General features: G+C 36.4%; 1 protein-coding gene across 1 annotated transcript; it reads left to right on the forward strand.

The window, feature by feature from the left end:
• The first annotated feature begins 4,295 nt into the window (after window positions 1–4,295).
• On the forward strand, window positions 4,296–7,118 carry LOC128508445 (putative C-type lectin domain family 20 member A). Its single transcript, XM_053479788.1, has 5 exons — window positions 4,296–4,341; window positions 5,789–6,187; window positions 6,336–6,671; window positions 6,759–6,850; window positions 7,023–7,118. The coding sequence occupies exons 1-5, from the start codon at window positions 4,305–4,307 to the stop codon at window positions 7,116–7,118; spliced, it is 960 nt and encodes a 319-aa protein (XP_053335763.1). The 5' UTR covers window positions 4,296–4,304.
• Window positions 7,119–22,221: the final 15,103 nt, after the last annotated feature.

Raw genomic sequence — 22,221 nt, forward strand, 5'->3', positions numbered from 1 at the left:
GAGGAAGACTGGAAACAGGCGGCGTTGATCTGAGAATCTTTCTGGTGTCACACCCTCCAATCCTCCCAGCTGTACTAGAAGACGCTCCCTTTTTACAGGACAGTTCCTGAGCTGATGACAAGATCTCCCACAGTAGAAGCACGCACCATCTACTCTGCGTCGTTGTCGTTCTTCAGGGGAGACGCGGGTCCTGTCCAGTCGCATGGGTCTCTCCTGAGGATCAGTTTGAGGGGAGCGAGGTCGCGGGAGGTCGCGGGAGGTCTTTGGGAGGCGAGAGTCTAGTTGGCTTTCGAAGGCGGAGGCGCGAATCTACTCGGCCGGCTAGATCCATGAGATCTTGGAGCGACGAGGGAAGTTCTTGGGAGATCAAGGTATCCTGGAGCGTCTCAGTTAGACCTTCGAAGAAGGCGTCACTTAGGGCCCGACTATTCCACCCGCTGGAGAGAGCTAGGGTCTGGAACTCTATGGCGTAGTCATAGGCTGAACGTGAACCCTGGTGGAGTGTTAACAGCTTGTGACCTGCCTCCCTGCCGTGACATGAGCGATCAAACACCCTCTTCATCTCCTTAGCGAAGTGCTCGTAGTTGGAGCAGCAGGGGTCATGAGCATCCCAGAGTGCAGTGCTCCACTCCCTAGCCCGTCCTGAGAGGAGAGTTATCACGTAGGCGACCTTGGAGCGTTCAGTAAGAAATGTGGATGACTGGAGTTCAAATATCAGCGTGCACTGAGAGAGGAAGGAGCGACAGGTGCCTGGATCTCCTTCATACGTGGGGGGGGCGGGAAGTCGTGGCTCCCGTTGCGTGCAGAGGCCCCCATTTTGTGCCGGAGAGAGATGGCGCCGTTGGAGCTGATTCATGACATCAGTGAGGGTTTGCTTGGTGTTAAGCAGCTCCTGCTGGTGAGCTCCGAGAAGTGCACCTTGACTCTCCAGCGCTGATTTCATGCGGTCGATATCTGCTGGATTCATTTCGTGGCTGGATTATTCTGTCACAGTGCAGAGCGGAACGAGGTGAATCCAGGCGCAGATGAGTGACAGCAACGTGAAAACAAGAGCGAGGTCGGAATGCGGAATTGGAGGTCAATACCGGGAGATAAATCAGCGCAGCGTTTAAGTCAAATCGTAAAACGAGAGCAGTAGTCAGAAGGGGAGGCGTTTAATCGGTAACCGGGAAATCAATCAGCGAAGCGACAATCCAAAAAACGAGAAACAAAAGCCGTGGTCAAAGCAAGGAAGCGCGAGGTCAAAACCGGGAGGTCAAAGAGCGAGGCAAACAAAACCGAGATGAGAAACCGAAAGCAAAAACGAGAAACAAAGCAGACTTGGCAACGTGAAAGCAGGAACAAAAATAACGCGAGAGAATCGAGGCAAAATACACAAGATAATCCAGCGATTTAAGCAGCACACAGCGCGTGCTTAAATGCTGGAGTAATCAGACGGGGATTAGAGACAGGTGTGCAGACGGGGCGGAAACGGGGGCGTGGGAAAGGACACAGACAGACTAAGGTAAACATGAGCACATCGACAAAGTGACAGCGTGGGAAAAAGGGAGCACAAGGCAGACCGGGCATAAATCATGACAAGTGACCACCATGCATGAAAAGCCCAGTGTGTGTATGAAGTAGAACAGTTGGCTTTATATTTTGCCTCTATACTGCAATATATTGCAAAAGTCTTAAATAATGTAAATGAACATGTAAATAATCTCTTCTCCTTTTTTCTTTATCCACTTTTTGTATTAAACAGCTGTGGATTATTTGATCCTCACAACAAGCATATCAATATACGTTGGTCACAAATAATCTTGAAGCCTGAACACTCGGCATAGTTTTCCACCATTACTAGGATTAAATTTGGTACTTTTGTGTTAAATGAATCTGATTTCTGACACTGTTCAATACTAAAGGCAAACCGATTAAGTTATTTTGTCCTTTTGTCACTGGGTCATCATTTGCTTTTGGCCTGATTCCAGGTGAAGTGTAAAGTATTAGGAAAATTTGTCTGCGTCACACATAAGAATCTCTCTAGGACAAAGAGACCAGGTCAAATAAACAGGTATGAGTTGTGAAGATTTACACCTGAGCTACTGAAGAAACGCCAGTCTATAGAGTTTAATACCACAGGTATGTTTTAATGCTTATTCTTATTGATAGAATTGCCAAAAAGAATACTAATAATATTACATGCTGAAATTTAATCAACTTGGTGGATTAAGTTCTGGTAATAATGCAAGTATAAAGTATTGTAAAGCATTAGAATTGAATATATTTATTTAAATTCTACAATTGGAATCTTGAACAATTTGCATGTTTGTATATTGTATTACTTTATAAATATCATATGTAAAAAGAAGTTAAAACAATTAATAAAATTGCAATATAAAAACAAAGCAACCTTCAGTTTATGAAAATTAGCTAGATACCTGCTGTCCTGTTTTTTTTTTCTGTATTAGCTTATTTCATGTAGTCATTCATTTATTTTAATACATTATAAAAATGTAGAATCAGGTAACACAGCATTTTGGAGCTGTAGTTCTTAACCCTGCTCTGCAAATTTTAGTGTTAAGGCAGCTCTTGTTGGAGTTTCAAAATTGTCCTCCAGTCTGAGTGCATGCATGGTATTTGCATGTTCTCTCATGTATGGTGGGTTTTCTCTAGGTACTTCGGTTTACTTTTACAGTCCAAATACATGCAGTGTAGGCTGACAGGTGTTTTGACATAGTGTATGATTTGGTGTATGAGTGTGTGTGCTAATGTTGAATGATGTCATGGGACTGGATTAAGTGTGTAGCTGGTCTTGAAATTCGTGGGATTTTTCCTAGGGATTTTTCTGGAAAAGTCTTTTTTTTTTCTTCTAAAATTAATAGTCAGCAGTATTAACTCTGTACCATAGAACATTGCATAATATGTGACAAATATTCTGGCACCACTGGTGTGACGTACTGACCACCATATCTAGAATTCAGAACAATTTGTTTCCAAGATCATGGGACTGAAACTGGATGCTGAGGAAACTATGGTTTCCTTTGGACGTTACATCGCTCTTTACAAGCATCCTACCACTGATGCCATAATAGCTGTTAAAAGAGATTGGAAGAGGACAGCATCCTCAACACTAGAAGCAGTCTTAATCTTGACCAGATCTTTTCTGATCCTGTCTGGTTCTGTCTTAAAACTTGCGGTTTGACTTCCACCATCCATTGCAACACAAATACCGTGTCATAAGGACACTGCACCACAGGGTAGACCTCCCTACCTCCACTGAGGCCGAACAGGAAGAAAAAAAGCGTCTGAAGGCAGCAATGTGGATATCATAAGACACAACGAGACACAACGGAAGAAAAATCTCGTCATTCCCTATGTCGCTTGGAGTTTCAAAAATGTTATAAAAGGATTTTTGGAAAGCACAACATACCAATTTACTTTAAACCAACCAACACACTAAGACAGAGACTCGTCCTCCCCAAAGACCACACACCAAAACATAAGAAAAGTGCAGTGACAAGTGTTCAGAGTTCTACACTGGGGAGACAAAACAACCTCTTCATAAAAGGTTGTTTCAACACAGAAGGAGCAACACCTCAGGTCCAGAATCAGCAGTATACTGTACTTTTACTTAATAGACAAAGGACACACATTTCAGGATCAAATTGTGTGAATTTTTGACAGAGAAGATGAATAGTTTGAGAGACGGGTGAAAGAAGAACATCTATGTGCAGAGGGAAAATCCTTCTCTCAACAGAGGTGTAGGTCTTTGACACAACCTGTCTCCTATTTTTCATGCTGCCCTTTTAACTATCCCAAGAAATATCAAGACCTCTTCACATGTCCACCAAGAAAGCCACATATTACCCCTAAAGGCTTTCTCTAATCTCTCTCTATTGTTACCCCAACAGCCCTTTTATCTCGACAATCATAACGACTCTATAATAATGTAACAATCCATTTCAGATACAGGTGGACCCTTTGACCTTGAAGGATTTAAATACACAGAACCTTTCAACTTATTTTACACTGTGGAAGCTATTTGGATGAGTAGTAAAATGTTTCTACCAAATTAAGAAGTTGTCCAGTTGACGAGTCAACTTTCAGATAACCTCACCTTGATGACCTCGAATGACTTTTAGAATCTTCTAAAATTAGATAATGTTTATAATTTAAAGCATGATTGAATAACTTTTGTCAAAAAGTCAGGTAAATTATTACTGTTTAATATACTTCATATTCTTATTTTGTAACTAGAGTGTTTTTTTATTTAATTCAATTTTATTTTATTGTATTTTACTTTCCTTAGGTAACTATCCATCATGAAGCTGAACATTTTTCTTTTCCTGTGTCTCAGTGGTAAGACTTTTATTTATTTATTTATTTGTTTATTTATTTATTTAATTGACTGCATGGTTTATTGAACTTTTTTGAATTCACTCTTACTTCCACTAACTTTTTACTATTATAAAACTGAAAAAAAAAATTGTTATTCATACTGTCTGGGTTAAATTTAAGCAGGTACTGACATAATAACTAATTATATATATATTTATATATTTTGGCCAAACCTTTGTATAACATTGTATACACGTACAGTACATTTATTTCAGTACGGAGTCGGTCCCCTTTTTGCAGCTATAACAGCTTCCAGTCTTCTTGGAAGCATGTCCACAAGATTTTGTAGTGTTTCTGTGAAGACTCGTGTCCATCCATTCTGTAGAGCAGCAGAGGTCAGGCACTGTTGTTAGACGAGAAGGCCCAGCTCACAATCTCCGTTTCAGTTCGTCCCAAAGGTGCTTGATGGGGTTGAGATCAGGGCTCTGGTTGGGCCGTTCAAGTTCTTCCGCATGAAACTCATCAAACCATGTCTTTAAAGCCTTTGCTTTGTGCACTGGGGCACAGTCATGTTGGAATAGAAAAGGGCCTTCTCCAAACGGATGCCACAAAGTTGATAGCGTAGCATTGTCCAAGATTTCTTGGTATGCTGAAGCATTACAATTGCCCTTCACTAGGGATAAGAGGCCTGATTGAAACATTTGGATTCAACAATTAAATGGTTTGTCCACACAGTTTATCTACTCACAAATTGATATTACTTTTAATTTATAAAGGAAATACTAAACCTGGTTTGCTGAACAGGCAGGTGCCCCTTTAGCCTGGGACAATCACCCAGTACACCAGCTCACCTGTCCAACACAGGACACTGCTACCTGAGATTTAGGCTGCTATAGTGATTAATCCACAATTATCCTAAATATACACTCAGTACTCTCCCAACAATTCATTCATTGTTGCTTTATATGAACTCCGATCTGAAATTATCGTTTTTCGAATTACTTATTTGTTAAACGAATTATATTAAAAGAGAGAGAGAGAGAGAGAGAGAGAGAGAGAGATTTGATTTAAAAAGTCAAGTACATAAGTTGTTATACAAAATAAATTGTAAATAAAATTATTTTAGTGATAATTTAACACACTAAAATTTTATTTATTTATTCAGTTCTGCAAATACAAATTTCAAGTCATCAATCAGTAAAGTCCCTTTTCTTAGTAAGGTCTGATTTGACAAGCATGGATTTAATGAATTGCTTTATAAGTTCTCTATGCTGGTTTTGGTTCCTTACATCTTTAGATGCTAATTATATATCAAACATTCTTTGTTTAAGCCATTAAGAATTTATATATATATATATATATATATATATATATATATATATATATATATATATATATACACATTATATGAATATTTTTCATCAGTTAAAGTTTACTGTGATTACCAAAAATAAAATGCCTTTAACAGGTCTGGCCCCGGTTGCTGTATCCATCCTGCTAACCATCCCTCACAGATATGAGTTGATCCCTACAAGATTGACATGGGCTAGTGCACAGACTTACTGCAAAGCAAAGTACACTGACCTAGCAATAACCCTAAGTGATACGGACTGGCTAAGAGTGAAGACAGTAGCAGGCAGAAAAGGTCTGGCAACAGGTGCATCAATGTTTGTTGGACTGTGGAATGATGTGAATAGCTGGCGTTGGTCCTTATACGACCTTTCACTGAATATTGCCAATTATACCAACTGGTACGCTGGACAGCCTGATAATCTAAGTGGGAATCAAGCATGTGTTGCTATAATTACACTTAATCAGTGGTTTGATCAACCATGTACAGACCTAAGACCCTTCATTTGCTATGATGGTGAGTCTATAATGATAATAATGATGATTTGCTTGGTTTTGATTTCATGGCTCTGGTTACATTTTGTGTTTTACTGTACCTTTGTATCCTATTTTCTGTGGAGGCCGGTGCTAACAGACACAACCTTATGTTTACTTTTACCCCACAGTTAATTTCAGTGGCAAATTTATCTCTATTACCAGTCCTTTGCTGACCTGGCTTGATGCTCGGACCTATTGCAGACAACATCATACAGACTTGGCCAGCTCTCTTAGCAGCTCAGATCAAGACATAATTGATCAGTTAGCAGCAACCAGTAACAGTCCCTGGATAGGGCTATACAGAGACACATGGAAGTGGTCAGATGGGTCCAATGCTACAAATATCAAGTGGACTCCTGGAGAGCCAAATAATGCTGGAACAAATGATAACTGTGCAGCATTTCGTAATGGACTAATAATTGATGCTTCCTGCAGCATCACATTTTATTTCTTCTGTCACACATGTGAGTCTTTTGTGTTGTCAAGTTTAGTTAGTGTGGTTTATATATATAAACCAATCAATGAGTGTTTGTGCATGTGTGTTTCTATAGTTTACCCAACACGGAGTCAGATAATTAGACTGCAGGTGGAGTATGATGGGAGTGTGTTTGACCCTGCTGTCCAGTCAATCATTTTAAATCAAGTGAGTCATAAGATTGTAAAATTGTGTGTCAAATGTCGTTGTTGGTATTTTTAACTGCTTATCTGCTTAAATTTTGTTTGTCTTCAGTAATCCACCTCAGTAATTCTTGGTTTCTCTGTGACATTTATTTGTTTCTTTTCTTAAGTAATTAAACCCCAATTCTGATCTTCAGATTAAGCAGAAACTGAAGGAAAATGGCATGTTGGAGAACACCACAGTTACCTGGAGTGTGCAGCCCGATGGAAACATTTTCCACTTGAAAAAATAGGTGACATGTAACAGCTTAATCAGGAGTGTCCAAATTTAGCACATGTTGTAATACACAAGCACCTAAACATATACATTAACATATACATTAGGTAAATATCCTTGTAATTGTATTACTTTGTATGTAACTCACCCTGTTTGACTTTTCAAGTAAAATTTTCAAGTCACTTTTAATTTTTTGGGAAATGTTTAATATTTAACATGTTTAGTAATATTCAATAAGTAAAAAGTCAAAAAGGGTCTGTTCACATACTAGGTTTAGTGCATGAGTGCGTCATAATGAAAAACAATTCTTATATTGAATGTAAAGAATTAAATAAAAAAAACTTTAAGTACTTAGTGCATACAATGAACAGTCTGTATAATCTATAATATTCTTTTGATTATTACTGTTCATAAACATACTCTTAAGTTATCACATTTTGTTATTTCTAACATTTATCTTAGTTTGGATTTGGGCTTTTTCTTTTTTTCATCATTTCACACACAGTCCACAGCAATGGGTACTCAATAAACAGGTGTTTGGAGTTGTTTTTAAAAATAAAGACTAAAAATCAATTTTCCATCAATTTTCAAACCCTCTGTTATGACATTTGTGACCTCTGGTGCATCCTACTTTTATTGGTCATCCTTAAGATACTTCGATCTTGATTGAGTCCAGTCCTAGGCACAGAAACAAAAACACCAAAAACTTTCCTGTCTCCTTCATCCATGATTATTCATTTTGGCTGGGTGGACTAATCTGAGAAGACTGTTGTTGAGTTGTTCTAAATCTCTTTCATTTGAGAATGCGGGGTAGTTTCCTACCCTTTTCCTCAGCTATTCTTCCTATTTTCATCTTGCCATTATAATTCACTTTAATTTGAACTATAATTTACTTTAGTTCGTTATACTGCCCTTCTGGAGGCTGCCCTTATCTGGGATACTTTCAATTCTGCAAATGCATTCTTCCTCGAATCTGTTTTTTGACACAACTCTATTTTACATGTCTACAGATAATGCCTTTCACTTTAAAAGTTAACTAAGTTTAATCAAAAAGACATACCAAACTCCTGCATACATACGGAGAGAATGAAGGAAATGCGAAAGTACTGAATAATATAAACTTACATTAAAATAATGGCTTGGCCCTGACTTGGCCAGACAGGCAGTGTAAGCATTCTTTCTTCGGGCCGTGTAAATCTCAAATATGTTTTATGTATTATAATTTGTTTTAAAAAATGACTATGAACATGTGATTTTAGATGGATGGATTTATGTCTCTGTTAGCTAAATTTTTCAACAATTCAGATAGGGTGTTATCAAGTGGGAGCAGATATGACAAAAAAAATAATAATTTTACCGCCCAGATTCACACCTTAAAAAGCCCCTTCTCCACTCCCCATGCAAAATAATAATAAATATGAAAAGTGCTCTTCCACCTCACTTATTACAGTGTCCAGCAAGAGGTAGAACATGTCTTACATTTTAACATTTCATCAGGAAATTGTTTTCTGCATCAGGTATTTTTTTACCCCAGTTGCACTGGGATATGCGAAGAAGGAATTTCACTGTGCTGTAATGTATATGTGACAAATAAAGGCTTAATTTAACTTAACTTAACTTGGGTAGAATGCTCTGTGAATGTGGTGTGGGAAATGTAATTTTTTACTTTTTTTTGTTAATTTACCAAGATATTTATGATTCTTTTTTTCTCTCTTACAGCTTGAGATACTTTTGTACACACTTCTGCACAGTAATGGGACTTTCAGAATTGGTCCCCAGTGTTGTTACTTAAAGTTTGATTCGTCAGGAACTATTCACAAATCCACTAAAAGAGGAGCTCTCGGATATCCACAGATTTTACCTTGTGGACTGACTGGTGGGACTAACAGCCATCAGTCTCAAAAAAAGTTCCAATGCGTTTTAGAGAGTTTTAGAGACCATTTACTAACCCTCTTTTTAGTTGGCTCTTGGACATCTTAGAGGACACTTGGTAGTTTTGTCCTAGAAATCAAAGGCTAACGCAGTCATTAAATTATTGTAAAAAATGCAGTTTTACTTCATCCAGACCCTCGGACTCATTGGTTTTGCAGTTGTTAGTTTTCTTTAAAGATTATTTCAAGAATTAACACATCAATTATTAATCATGATTATTAATTATTGACAATTATTAACAAGTATTAATTTGAAAGTCAGAATTAACTTGTAGGGGAGGGAAAAACTTCACACAACATCTTTAAACAATTTTAAACAAGGGATTTTTTATTTAGACCCTACGGAACATTTTGTGTTCAAAGTTTATGCACTCAGTTCTAATATTGGGATAATTTACATTGTCCAGGTATACCATAGAAAGACCAGGTATAGAGGACATGATTGGACATGATTTGTCCATCAGAGTTTACCTGATTGGCTGTTTTGTGGCATGCAAAAAACACAGATATAACACCACACTTACCCCCAAGCACATAAACTAAGAACATGTGGTCTGCAAGTTTGCGCTTAGAAACATCGCTAAGTTGTTTTTAGTGGAATAAATAATGTGATATATGGTGGGGTAAAAGGTTGTAAAAACATATTGAGGTCATTTTAAAAGTATCATTCATTCATTAGCATTTGCTCAATAGTGTTTTGTACCATTTTGGCATGTTGCTAATCTGTATTAATGCCTGTATTGATGAGAGAGTAAACATTTAATAAACTACTATGAGCTAATACAAGCTCATTTCATCTGAAACTTTAAGTGAGTTTAAACTAAGTGTAGGAAAGATATAATACTGGCGTCCACATGCTAGAAGGATCTGTGTTATTTTATGTGTTTTATTGTGTGATGGAGACTTTCTCTAAATTGTTGAACCTGTTGATTGACCACAGATTGTTTTTCTTATGAGAAGAGGTTGTCTGTTTGTCAACTGATGCCTAATTCGAAATAAACCAAATTAAAAGAGAGAGCAGCTGTGCTGTCGATCCGGCCACAAATACTGTAATATCTTCTCTTCTACCTTGCCGACCTCTAAAAAAAATTGTCCGACAAATTAATTCACAACAAAACAAAAATTTCATGTCTTGGAAAATCAGCTAATTATTGCAGCTTACTGTGAAGTCTGCTTGGTGTTAATTTTTTTATGACCTGCTTCATGCCGAAATCTGATGTTGACTCACAACTTTCAGCATAGGTATTTTACATGTTTTTATTATGTGCAGTTTTGCAAAGCAAATTTATATTAATGTCCTCATTTCTGTAGTGACAGCTAATCCACAGTGACTTGTGCCATGGATAAGCCATATAAATCAATGACGGTGAAGTTTTCTGGAAGTGAGGAGATGACTATGTAACAAATAGCAATAAAACATTCAGCGATAAAGCTGTGACTAAGCTTTCAGACTTTTTAACAAGCTGTGTGCTCTTGTCACTAAATGCACTAAAATTTTTTTTTTTTTTACTTTATTACTGAAACAAGTTTAGCTCTGTTTTATTGTTATATTTTATAGTGATGCACTCATACTGGCAGAGCCAGTCCCTCGCTACTTCCTCTCTAGTCTGTTCCAAGCACTCAGAATTCAGCATCAGTATACAGTACTAATAGTACTATAGTACTAAAGAGACTTTATTGTCATTGTAGTGTTACAAAAAACTTTGTTTGGCAGCTCCCAGAGACCAGCAGCAATGATAAATGTAAGAATAACCTAAGGAATAGACAAAAGAATAAACACAAGGTAATTGCACTATAATAACTATGACAATATATACAATGGAATGTATGTGAAGTGGGACCTGGATCTTGGTGCAAACAATAAAGTGCAAAAAAGTACAAATATGATTGTACAAGATAAGAAGATATTGCATACATTATACTAATAGCTGGAATAACACAGTCCTGGTGTAAAGTGTTTGGTGCAGAAAAGTTTCTTGTGCATAAGCAGCAGCATAGTGAAGAGGGTCTATCAGCTGAGTTTGTTATAACCACCTTTTCAGCAGCTATGGGTGTGACTGTGTGTAAGTGTGTGAGTGTGCATGTGGTGTGGTGGTTGGGGGAATGGGGTAATACTGTAAAGGCTAAAGCTCTGGGGAAGAAACTGTTCCTCGGTCTGTTAATGTCTGTCCTGATTGTCCTGTATCTTTTGCCCAATGGGAGGGTCACAAACAGTCCATGTCTTGGATGGGTTGGATCCTTGATAATGTTGCTAGCTTTCTTGTGTAGACAGATAGCATAAACTGTCTCAAGGTTGGGGAGCTTGGTTCACACAATTCTCTGCGCAGTCTTAACTATCCGAGCCAGGTCTCTCCGATTTTCTGCAGTGCAGCTGGTGTACCACACTGTGGTGCAGTGCCAGAGAATGGTCTTTATTGTGCTCCTGTAGGAGTTCACAAAGAGCTGAGAGGGTGTGTTGGCCCTTAAGCTTCCTTAGAAAGAAACCCTGCTGAGCTTTCTTCACTACGTGTAAAGTTTTAATGGTCCATGTAAAGTCTACTGTTATTTGCAGATCCAGGAATTTGACATTGTTAGCCCATTTAACCTCCTGACCATTTATGTGGAGGAAATGGGAGGTGGTGTCATTTTTCTTGCTCTCCTGTAGTCCACAATGATCTCCTTTGTTTTAGTGGTGATCACAACCAGGTCACAATCCACACACTGAACCAGATGTTGAACTTCCTCTCTGTAGTGAGTCTCATTGTTTTCTGAGATCAGTCCCACTACTGTGGTGTCATCAGCAAACTTCACTATGGTGGTAGAGGCGTGGATGGGTGAATGGTGAAGTTTTCTACTGATTTTTACCCACCTCAAGACAAGTACTGTAGGTAAAAATCAGTAGAAAACTTTAGGAATGTTGATTGGTTACTATGACTTTTCCATTTTTGTCAGTTTATTTCTCTGCATGGCTGAGCAATTGCAACAGTGTGATAACCAAAAAACCTATGCTGCAGCTTCTCACAATTTTTTTTATAATTTTTTGCAATCTTTTTACAATTTTTTTTTTTTTTTTATAGGGACGTGTTCAATATTTAATATAATAATAAATTAAAATTAAATTATTTAGTTTGGTCATATGTTACTTTTTCATGTTGTTGAACTCCCACCAATGTATTTAAAGAATACTAAATTTACAAGGCAAAAGATGGGCAGAAGTGTGAATTTGCATGTCTATGACCACAGGTGTGAATTTGCGTCTAGCGTTAATCTGCTTTTCTGTCTATACATTGAAAAACGCTGTTCAAAAGTCAACGCACTCTTAATTATTCATGCCTTTGCATAATTTTAACATTATAAGTTTAGTTTTTACTTTCTTTTTGTTAAAAAAACAACAACAACAAAAATATTTTTGACTGTGGTGTGTTTCAAAGGTTTTATGGAAGTTTGATGTGAAAAACTCATCTGTTCAGGAATTTATACCATTTATATATATGAAGTGCCTACTAGCCAACAAACTATAAAATAAACAATCTGAAGCAAATCAGGCCAAAGACAGTCCGAAATAATACAAGAGTAAACGTTTGTTTTAGATCTTATTCCAACATAAAAAAAAACTTTTTATTTGCTAAGAAAATATGCATGTAAATAGTCACACAAAGCCCTATCATCAGGGTAGAGATCAAGGTGCAACATTGATGTCATAAAACCCAGAACATTCTTTAGCTTCTATGAAGGATTCAATTCAATTGAATTTTATTTATATAGGGCTTTTGGTCATTGTCTCAAAGCAGCTTTACAAAATTAAAATAAATTTTTTTTGGAAGTGTATATGAGTGAGAAAAAAGGTGTTAAGATAATAATTAGATTGTGAGATTGTCCCTGGTGAGCAAGCCGAGGGTGACAGTGGCAAAGGAAAACTTAAAGGAGATGGCAATGAGGAGAAACCTTGAGAGGAACCAGACTCAACAGGGAACCCATCCCCATTAGGATGATAATGGATAATAGAAATTATATAACGATATCATGTGTGTTAGGCTGCTAGAAGTTCAGTATAACAGGAGTTGTCCAAGTTATTATGTAGTCCAGTTCAACACAGGGATAAATCAGCAGGTGCAGAGGACCGATTGGGGTCTGGATCACCGGAAGCTCAGCAGCATTTTTAGATCCAAACCATCATGAAGGCAGAATCCAGCTGGAGGTGCGCCTTCTCAGGGCTGGCCTTTGCCTACTGGAGCTGGCACAATCTCCAGATAAACAATGATTTGTATCAGTGTTTACTGTTTCAAGTCTCCACAGGTTTTGTCCTATTCAAATAACTTAATAGACTCAAGCCTCAAGCATCATTAAGTTTTAGACTTGGTTGGAAAAAATATCTCATTCGTCATATTATATATAATAAAAATAAAATATTTTTTTAAATGTCCATAGTAGTTGTAGACCATGTACACTGTATGTTGTTACTTTTGTGGTAAAGATGCATTGCTGTTGTTTATGATTAGAGTGACTGCAGTACTGAAAGACATGTGGGGCAAGATGTGGGGCATTCCGAAAAAGGTTTTTATTTTAGTTTTTATTAGAGTCCTGTGTTAAAATAAAATCTTAATAAAAATTTTTTTACGAGATATGTGTTGACTACTTGGGTATATGGACATATATAAAAATACACATATAAAATGTTTTATGATAAAATTATTACTTATAGTTTCTGCATATGTATCTGCAGACATCTTTTTAAAATGTATGGCTATAATCACAGTAACAACTTCTCTCTCTCTTTGTCTCTCACCCCCCGCCCCCGTATATATATATATATATATATATATATATATATATATATATATATATATATATATATACTTAGCAAAAAAAGAAACGTCCCTTTTTCAGGACTGAAAAAACTCAGATTATTTGTTCCACATGATACTCGATCATACTTGGTACCTGTATATCAAGGCTCATTTATCAAGTCAAAATGTATTAAAAAATGTTGTCGTCTTGCGGAACTCTTGCAAACTGTGTTACTTGCAATCTGATGTTCAACTATATTTCTTATATTCACAACAACTGGGAAATATCTGCTTATGTTTTTTTTTTATCTTAGTGAACGCTCCCTGATGTATTTGGAGAATACAACATCTACAAGGCAAAAGACAGTGTGAAGTGCGAATTTGCATCTCTTTGACCACAAGTGTGAATTTGCATGTAGCTTTCTTCTGCTTCTCTGTCTATATGTTGAAAAACACTGTACAAAAAGTCAACACACTCTTAATTACTCATTAATATGTAGTTGAGTTCTTTCTTTCCCTATATAAAAACCATGGATTCACCATTATAAACTGCAACAACACAATATATGCTTTGGCTGACATTGGTGGTGAATAAGGCAAATGTTCTCTTTTAATTTGTGTCAGGTTTATTTTGGCAACCTTGATGTAGGGGAGAGTAGGGCAAAAACAAGGTTAAAATCCCAACCTGGTTTTATTCAAGCTTCTAATGCACATAAGCTAACTAGGTCAGGATTTTCATAATCATGCTTTTTGCTCGACTGTGTTGTGTTTTACAAAAGTTCTCAAACAGTCGCTCACATTTCTCATCTTCTAAATTTGCTTACCATAGGTAATTACAGTGAAACTGCGGATTGCAAGTAACGTTGTTTGCGAGTGTTCTACAAGACGAGCAAAGATTTTTAATAAATTTTGACTTGAAAACGAGAAAGTCTTGGTTTACGAGTGCCGAGTATCATGTGTCACGTTTTGACGCAGAGCGTCACGTGATCACAACTGAGGCAACGGTTTTTCTCTCTCTTGCGCTGCGGAATTGTGGGTAATCGTCTCCCCTGCTGGGTCTTAGTGCGTGTCTCTTACAGGTAGGTACAGGAGCTTATGTGTGTGCGCGTAATTTGACACCATGCTGGGTCACACACTCTCTCTCTCGCCTGAAGTGTGTGTGTGTGTGTGTGTGTGAGAGAGTGAAGCACCCCCTCTTTGCTTCACACCTACACAAAGAGACACACTCTCTGCTTTTCACAGAAACACTGCTCTGTCGCGATTCTTTATAAAGGTAAAGTGCAGGTTTGTTTGTTTGTTTGTTTTACATTACAGCAGTGATTCTGTTATTCTAAATTTTTAAACTTTTTAAATGCAGGTTAATAAGTTTTATTCTTCCTCTATATATTTTGTGTTGATTATTTTTATGTATTTTTTTTTTTTGAGCTGTGGAACGAATAATTTGAGTTTCCATTATTTCTTACGGGAAAATTAAATTAGGTTTACGAGTGTTTTAAAATACAAGCCCGCTTCCAGAACGAATTATGCTCGTAATCCAAGGTTCCACTGTATAGCACAATACCCATTTATAAATATAGTTCAACATTTGAATAGTTTAAAGTTATTTTTGTTTTACTGTTTGGCATTTTTATACCACCAGTCTCCAGGGAAGAGGGCATATTATGAAAAACTAACCTTTTTCAGGGCTTGTGCATGTACATATGGTAATGTACAATTTGTTGGGCCTTCCAGCCCACAAACTGTAATATTAAATAACTTGGTTTTAAGTGGGAAAAAATTATGTGAAAAAAACTGACCATTTACATTTTAAGTTAAATTTTTACAATGAAAATGCTGCTGAGAATTGCAACTAAGAATTTAAGAGAAATTTTCATTTTCATTTGAGAAATGCAAACAGGCAACAGTGTTATAAACTTTAGCTCATAAATAATAACTGTCACGCATGAAAATGCATTCATATATGCAAATGTACAAAATTTATCTCTTCTACAGGACAGAAACAGTGTTATGATGCAGTATCAGTGTTCACACACCGAAAAAACAAAAGCAGGTGCGTTTAATGATAAATCTCAGATGTGCGGAATTTTAAAATGTTTTGAGCTCTGTGACAATGTATCAGTAGTCTGGGTTTGATGCTTCTCTGTGTGCATGGGGCATCAGTTAGTACACAAAGCGCTGTACTTGTCTGGCAAAAACTGGTAATGTTCCATCACTAGTGTCTATAATTAATTATACTGTAATATGAACTAATATTTTTAGTAGGTAATATTTATTATAGGGATTTTAATTCTGAAAGTTTTTTATTTAACTTTGAAAATTGCAAATTTTTAAAACAATGCAGTACAGTTTATTTTACGTGGTACTGACAAGCAGCCTGCATCTTTTGATCGAAGTAGGCGTGGCGTATCGTAAGACAATAGCAGTTTATTCACTCACTCAGATGCTTTATATGTCAATAGTAGTATTTTAAAATTGATGCGAAATTTCACAGAATGCCAATGAAGTGAAGACAAGACAGGGATTGTTTATGCACCTACTTTTGTTGAACAACCGTGAACAATAGTTATAATAGTCCAAACTAAAGGTGAAAAAAAAGCTTGAACTAGTTTTTTATGCATTTTGTAATTCAATTCAATTCAATTTTATTTATATAGCGCTTTTAGCAATTTTCATTACCGCAAAGCAGCTTTACACAGTCAAAAGAATTATTTAAGTTTGTATGAAATGTGAATTTGTATGAATCAAAATGGTCAGTTTGTCCCTGGTGAGCAAGCGGAGGGCGACAGTGGCAAGGAAAAACTCCCTGAGATGGTAATAGGAAGAAACCTTGAGAGGAACCAGACTCAACAGGGAACCCATCCTTATCTGGGTGAAACAGAAAGCAGAATATGATCTGCATTTATACAGTGTGTTAGGTGGCAGGCAGTTCAGCTATAATAGCTGATGTTAATTGATGTTAATATGGAGTCCAGGTAGTTATTGAAGACCCTGGTAGACATGTAAGAAGTTCCAGTCCTGAACTATCGAGCTGTCTAGCCCCCAGAGAAACAGTTGCCAACACCAGTCAAGGCCAGAACCGTCTTCTAGGTAGAGAGAATCATCCCCAGACATCAGACGCATTCCAGAGAGACACACGGGGCATCCATGGAACGAGATCTTCAGCCAGAAGCGGGGCACCAGGATGGGTCAGACAGGTCCGGAGGGCAGAGGGAACTGGGTCACTGGCAGCTCAGGAACGACATGTGTAGCTCGACAGAGAGAGAGAGAAAGAGTGAAAGGGGGAGACAGGAGGAGACAGGAAAGAGAAAGGGGGGGGGGGGAGAAGAAGAGGAGAGATGGCAGTTAGGTATGGTCACAGTCACACAATGTATAATGTGAATGTATATTAACTGTAGAGTGCAAGCAGAGACTCCGGCAGGACTAACTATGACAGCATAACTAAAAGAGAGAGCCAGAAGGAAACACAAACATGAGGGCTTCCTGACATGTAAAGCAAACAATCACCTCACCGTCAGCAAACCTGAGTGATCAATGAGAGTGAGGAAGACAGCATCCAAACATACCAGTTCACCATAATACTCTACGTCCATGAGTCCCCCAGATCTGCTCCTTTACCTAAGGCTAATCTATTTATAAAAATGCTTGGCTAAATAAATAGGTTTTTAGCCTGGACTTAAACACTGAGACTGTGTCTGAGTCCCGAACACTATTTGAAGACTATTCCATAATTTTGGGGCTTTGTAAGAAAAAGCTCTGCCCCCAGCTTGCATCCTTTGATCGAAGTAGGCGTGGCGGATCGTAAGACACTAGCAGTTCGCTCAGGTACTGCGGCACGAGACCATTTAATGCTTTATATGTCAAGAGTAGTATTTTAAAATCAATGCAAAATTTCACCGGGAGCCAATGCAGTGACGATAAGATAGGGGTGATGTGCTCATATCTTCTGGTTCTAGTGAGGACTCTCGCTGCTGCATTCTGGACTAGCTGAAGCTTATTTATGCATCTAGCGAAACAACCAGACAGTAAGGTGTTACAATAGTCCAACCTAGAGGTGATAAAAGCATGAACTAGTTTTTCTGCATCGTAATGACAAAATGTTTATTTTCCAGCCAATATTTCTGAGATGAAAAAATGCTATCCTGGTAATATAATCTACATAAGCTTTAAATAAAAGATTAAAATCTATAATTACACAGAGGTCATCTACTGTTGCACTTGATGGAACAAAAAGGAGTTACTGTGAGATCAAAAAACTTACTTTTATCTTTTAGCTGCATGCAATAATTTCCTTGGTTTTTAAAGAGGTTTATAAGCATTGATCTCACTGATGTCATTGATGATTTTAATAAGCAGCATTGATATTGTGTTGAATGTTTAACCCTTTTGTGGTGTTCATATTTTTGTTATTTAGCCAGTGTTCTGGGTCTGGTGGATCTGCTGCATTTTGTAGTTTTTAATTTAACACAATCAATCAATTTTATATTAAAATATTCAACAGATGTTTACTTTATCCTGATTACAAGCAAAAAACATGGAATAAATGGTTAATATTTGCCCTTTACATTTGTTTTGATAACATTTGAGTTAAATTTTTCCTTCTTTTTAAATAAAAGTTAATCAAATATCAATTTTCAATATGAGTAAAAAGAGATCAACAGATTTACAAATTAAGCAACTATTGATTTTGATTTATATGAACTTAATTAGAAGTTTAACCCGTTCGACCTCATTTTATACAACACAAGCTGAAACATGTCAGGTTAGCCCCAGTTAACACACTGCTTTTTCATACCAGCCTATACAACACATTAGGGGCAGAGTTTTACTGTAAATGTGTTGCGTATGTACTTCTTGACGCATGTACAGTACATAGTGTTTCTCTGTCCATCTTGGGTCCACACACTTCATAGCATTCTTTTTGTTGTTGCTGGCCGAAACCGAGAATAATAGGCCAATAGGGTTGTTGGGGGGGTTGGGGGGGATTGCACCCACTTGTCCCACACCGTCCTGATGGCAGCTAGATTGTCTCTCTGCCATCAAGCTGGTCTGTTATCTCGTTTTTCAAATTGGATAATCCTAAAAATTATGTGGACGTTTTCCAGGAACATAGTTGCATGAAAGTGTTCTCTGTCATTTTAGCAATGATAAGAACCCCAAATTGGGCATGTGAATGAATTTGGTCATTCTCCTTTCTTCTCGTTCCAAAAAACACGCCTTCCTTCTAAATTAATGCAATACAGAATCATTTTCTTGGATTGTATCTAGGACAAAAAGCTTAAATAAAGACTTGATGTCCTGCACATGAGAAACTGCCATCCCTGTTGGCCCTGGTTGCATTCTTATCACATTGGCAGCTATGCAGGGTGGCTCATTTCTTCGGCATGAAGACTATTCAATTTCGCCATATTTTGATCTTGATATTTTTTCACTTGCTGACAGGCTGGTTCTAGGGGACACAAAAAATCTTTACACTTTTATTTTCCCTGGGTCTAGTGGATATTAATAATTAAATTATATCATTTTATTATTATTAAATTAATAATATTATTAGCGGGACAGGTGAAGTGTGCAGGTGATTTTTTAAAAAAGTTATGTGGAAGCAGAGAAGATTTAAAAACAGAGCTCCTGAAGAAACACCAGCCTTCAGATTTCCATAATACAGGTATGTATGTTTTAATGCCGTAAAATTTATATCTGTACTGGTAGAATTGATGAAACTTAACCATTTAAATAAGACATTCATTTCAAGTTAACGGGCAGTGGTAGCTCACTGGTTAAAGTTTAAACCCCACCACCTAGTTGCCACTGTTGGGCCCTTAAACAAGGCCTTTCCCATCAACTTTAACAAAAAGGTACATAAGTACTTTTATAAAAATGTATTAATATTATTAAACAAAAAAAATTATATTAATTTAAAAAGGCTTACTCTAAGTAAAACCACATAAATCTAATAAAACATTAATTTATTAAAACAGTGGGTCTACAGAAGTGTTGATTGATTACCGACATATTTTTTAACCAAACTGCTTAATTATAATGTTTCTTAATTTTTCCTTGTAACAAAACAAAACATCTAGACATCTTAAATTAATTTACTAAAATGAATATTACTGAAATCTAAAATGCTAGAATCTTAATAAGCAGTATTGTGAATGGTATTTTATACAGGTGAATGAGAACACATGCTACAGTGTCACAGATGTTCATTTCTTTTATCTTCCCGCCACAGCTGTCTGTGTTAATGTGTCATTTGATGATAATGATGAAAAGCCTAAATAAAGAATCATTTAAGTTGAATAAATATGTTACTTTGTATTTCTGCCTTATATATTTTATTTTGTAATTCAGAATGTGATTGTTTGTTTCCATTATGAAGCTGAATCTTTTTCTTATACTGTGTCTCACTGGTAAGAGCTTTTTCATAACTACTTTTGATTAATCCACTATTATTGAAATTAATATAAAATCTGATTTGGAAAAATATTGAATACACCCTTCAGTATTTTATAAGCCAGTATTTAAAAATAACATATTACATATCATTTTGGTATCTTTTCCTAGTTTTTAAATATTTTTTTTTATTTTACTTACTTGTTTAGTAGATGTTTTTCCAATTTCTTTATCGTACATTTTTGGACTTGATAAAGTCAGTTTTTGGAAACTGATAAAGAAAATAAACTACAATAACAATAATATTTTATTTTATTTCATTTTATAGTTTATTTAACTGAACAGTTCATGCTGGGGGTCCTGATAGTTTCAGCACATCCTCAAATAATTTCAAATATTAATAATTATATATAGACACAAAATTTAATGAGACATTTTATGTTTATGAATTAAAAGATATCTTGGAAATTAAATGTTATTTTACTTATAAACTTTGTTAAGGAAATAATAAAAAAAAAACAGGCAAGTAAATGAGATGTAGCTGATAAGCGCACATTTTGCCTTGTGGGAGTCACCCAGTTCACTAGCTCATCTGTCCAGCAGAGGGCACAACTGCCTGAGTTTTAAACTGATAGTGATTAATCCTAATCTAATGCTCGAATGATAAATAATCCTATTACAATGTACTAATGTTTACTTTATATAAACGGACTGTTCTACATCTTAATGAATTATTTATTTCCAAGTTAGTCTTCAAATTGCAAAGGGAGAGATTTCCTTTTTTTTTTTAAATGTAGAGTCCAGTTCATACTGTAACATACAGTGTGTGTGTGTGTGTGTGTGTGTGTGTGTGTGTGTGTGTGTGTAAGAAAGGTCTTATTTGGCAAGCATGTATTTGTAAGTCGCTCTGGATAAGAGCGTCTGCCAAATGCCTAAATGTAAATGTCTTGTTTTGTTTTCTAACACCCTCTAAAGGAACATCTTAAAAGAAAACAAAGAAAAAAAAGAAAGAAAACAAGCACTGGACAATTAAAGCAAACATTTTCACTGAACTGAACTAATGTTGATTATATTTTGCTAATTCTTTAATTAGGATTGAGGTATGATGTAACCTGCCTGGTCCTTAGGCAACCTACCACTGTAGAATGTGACTTATTCTGTTAGACTGGTTCTCTGCAGCGCCTAATAATAGTGGTGGAAAAGCAGGGTGGTCAGTGGGTTGACTGACTACGTAAAACCCCAAGTGACTTCATATGCTACAATGAGTTAGTATCCTGGTATTATTTATTTTTTTTGTTGTGATTATTGGTCTTTTACATTGTATGTTGCTGCTTGATATAATATTTCCTATGGAAACATGGGCTATATAAAGACACTTTGTGGTCAGACAGAAGTGGTCAGATGGGACCAATGCTATAGACCTCCGGTTATTTCATTTTGATTTGAGTAATTACATAAATTCTGATTCTGATCTTTAGATCATGCAGAAACTGGAGGAAAGTGGCATGCTGGAGAACACCACAGTGACCTGGAACGTGCAGCCTGATGGAATCATCTTCCGCAAGTAGAAAAAATAACGAACTGTAATGTCTAAATGCTCAGCTTTAATTTAAATAGATTTCCAACTGACTGAAATTTTATTTAATCTACAATTATGCATTATTCAGTAGAGGGATTTGAAGGACAAGATTAGCCTGAAGTAGAGAAATAAACATCTTTTTATTATGATCATGATATTCTTTTACAAATTTATAATTTATTTTTTGTACTTTAGTCATTAAGTAAGTGTATTAATATCATTAATAAATTGTGTTATAGTGTTTAAATTTTTTACCTTAAATTTATTTAATTTTAAATGTAAACATTTTGTAACTATTATAGATTAAAGTTTATCATGGTCTGTTACTATAAGTGTTATATATACAATGCAATATCACGATTCACTTCATCATCACCTATGCCTACCTAACTTGCCTGGCGTAGATCAAATGAAGAAAAAGACGACAAGGCAGACAGTGAAGGTGGGTTTTAC

This window comes from Clarias gariepinus, chromosome 20 (genome assembly GCF_024256425.1).
Source record: "Clarias gariepinus isolate MV-2021 ecotype Netherlands chromosome 20, CGAR_prim_01v2, whole genome shotgun sequence".
NCBI lineage: Eukaryota > Metazoa > Chordata > Actinopteri > Siluriformes > Clariidae > Clarias > Clarias gariepinus.

Coding starts and splice junctions, on each gene's coding strand:
- LOC128508445 (XM_053479788.1), top strand. CDS start 4,305: ATGAAGCTGAACATTTTTCTTTTCCTGTGTCTCAGTG. Junction 4,342..5,788: donor TCTTTTCCTGTGTCTCAGTG/GTAAGACTTTTA, acceptor TGCCTTTAACAG/GTCTGGCCCCGGTTGCTGTA. Junction 6,672..6,758: donor TTATTTCTTCTGTCACACAT/GTGAGTCTTTTG, acceptor GTGTTTCTATAG/TTTACCCAACACGGAGTCAG.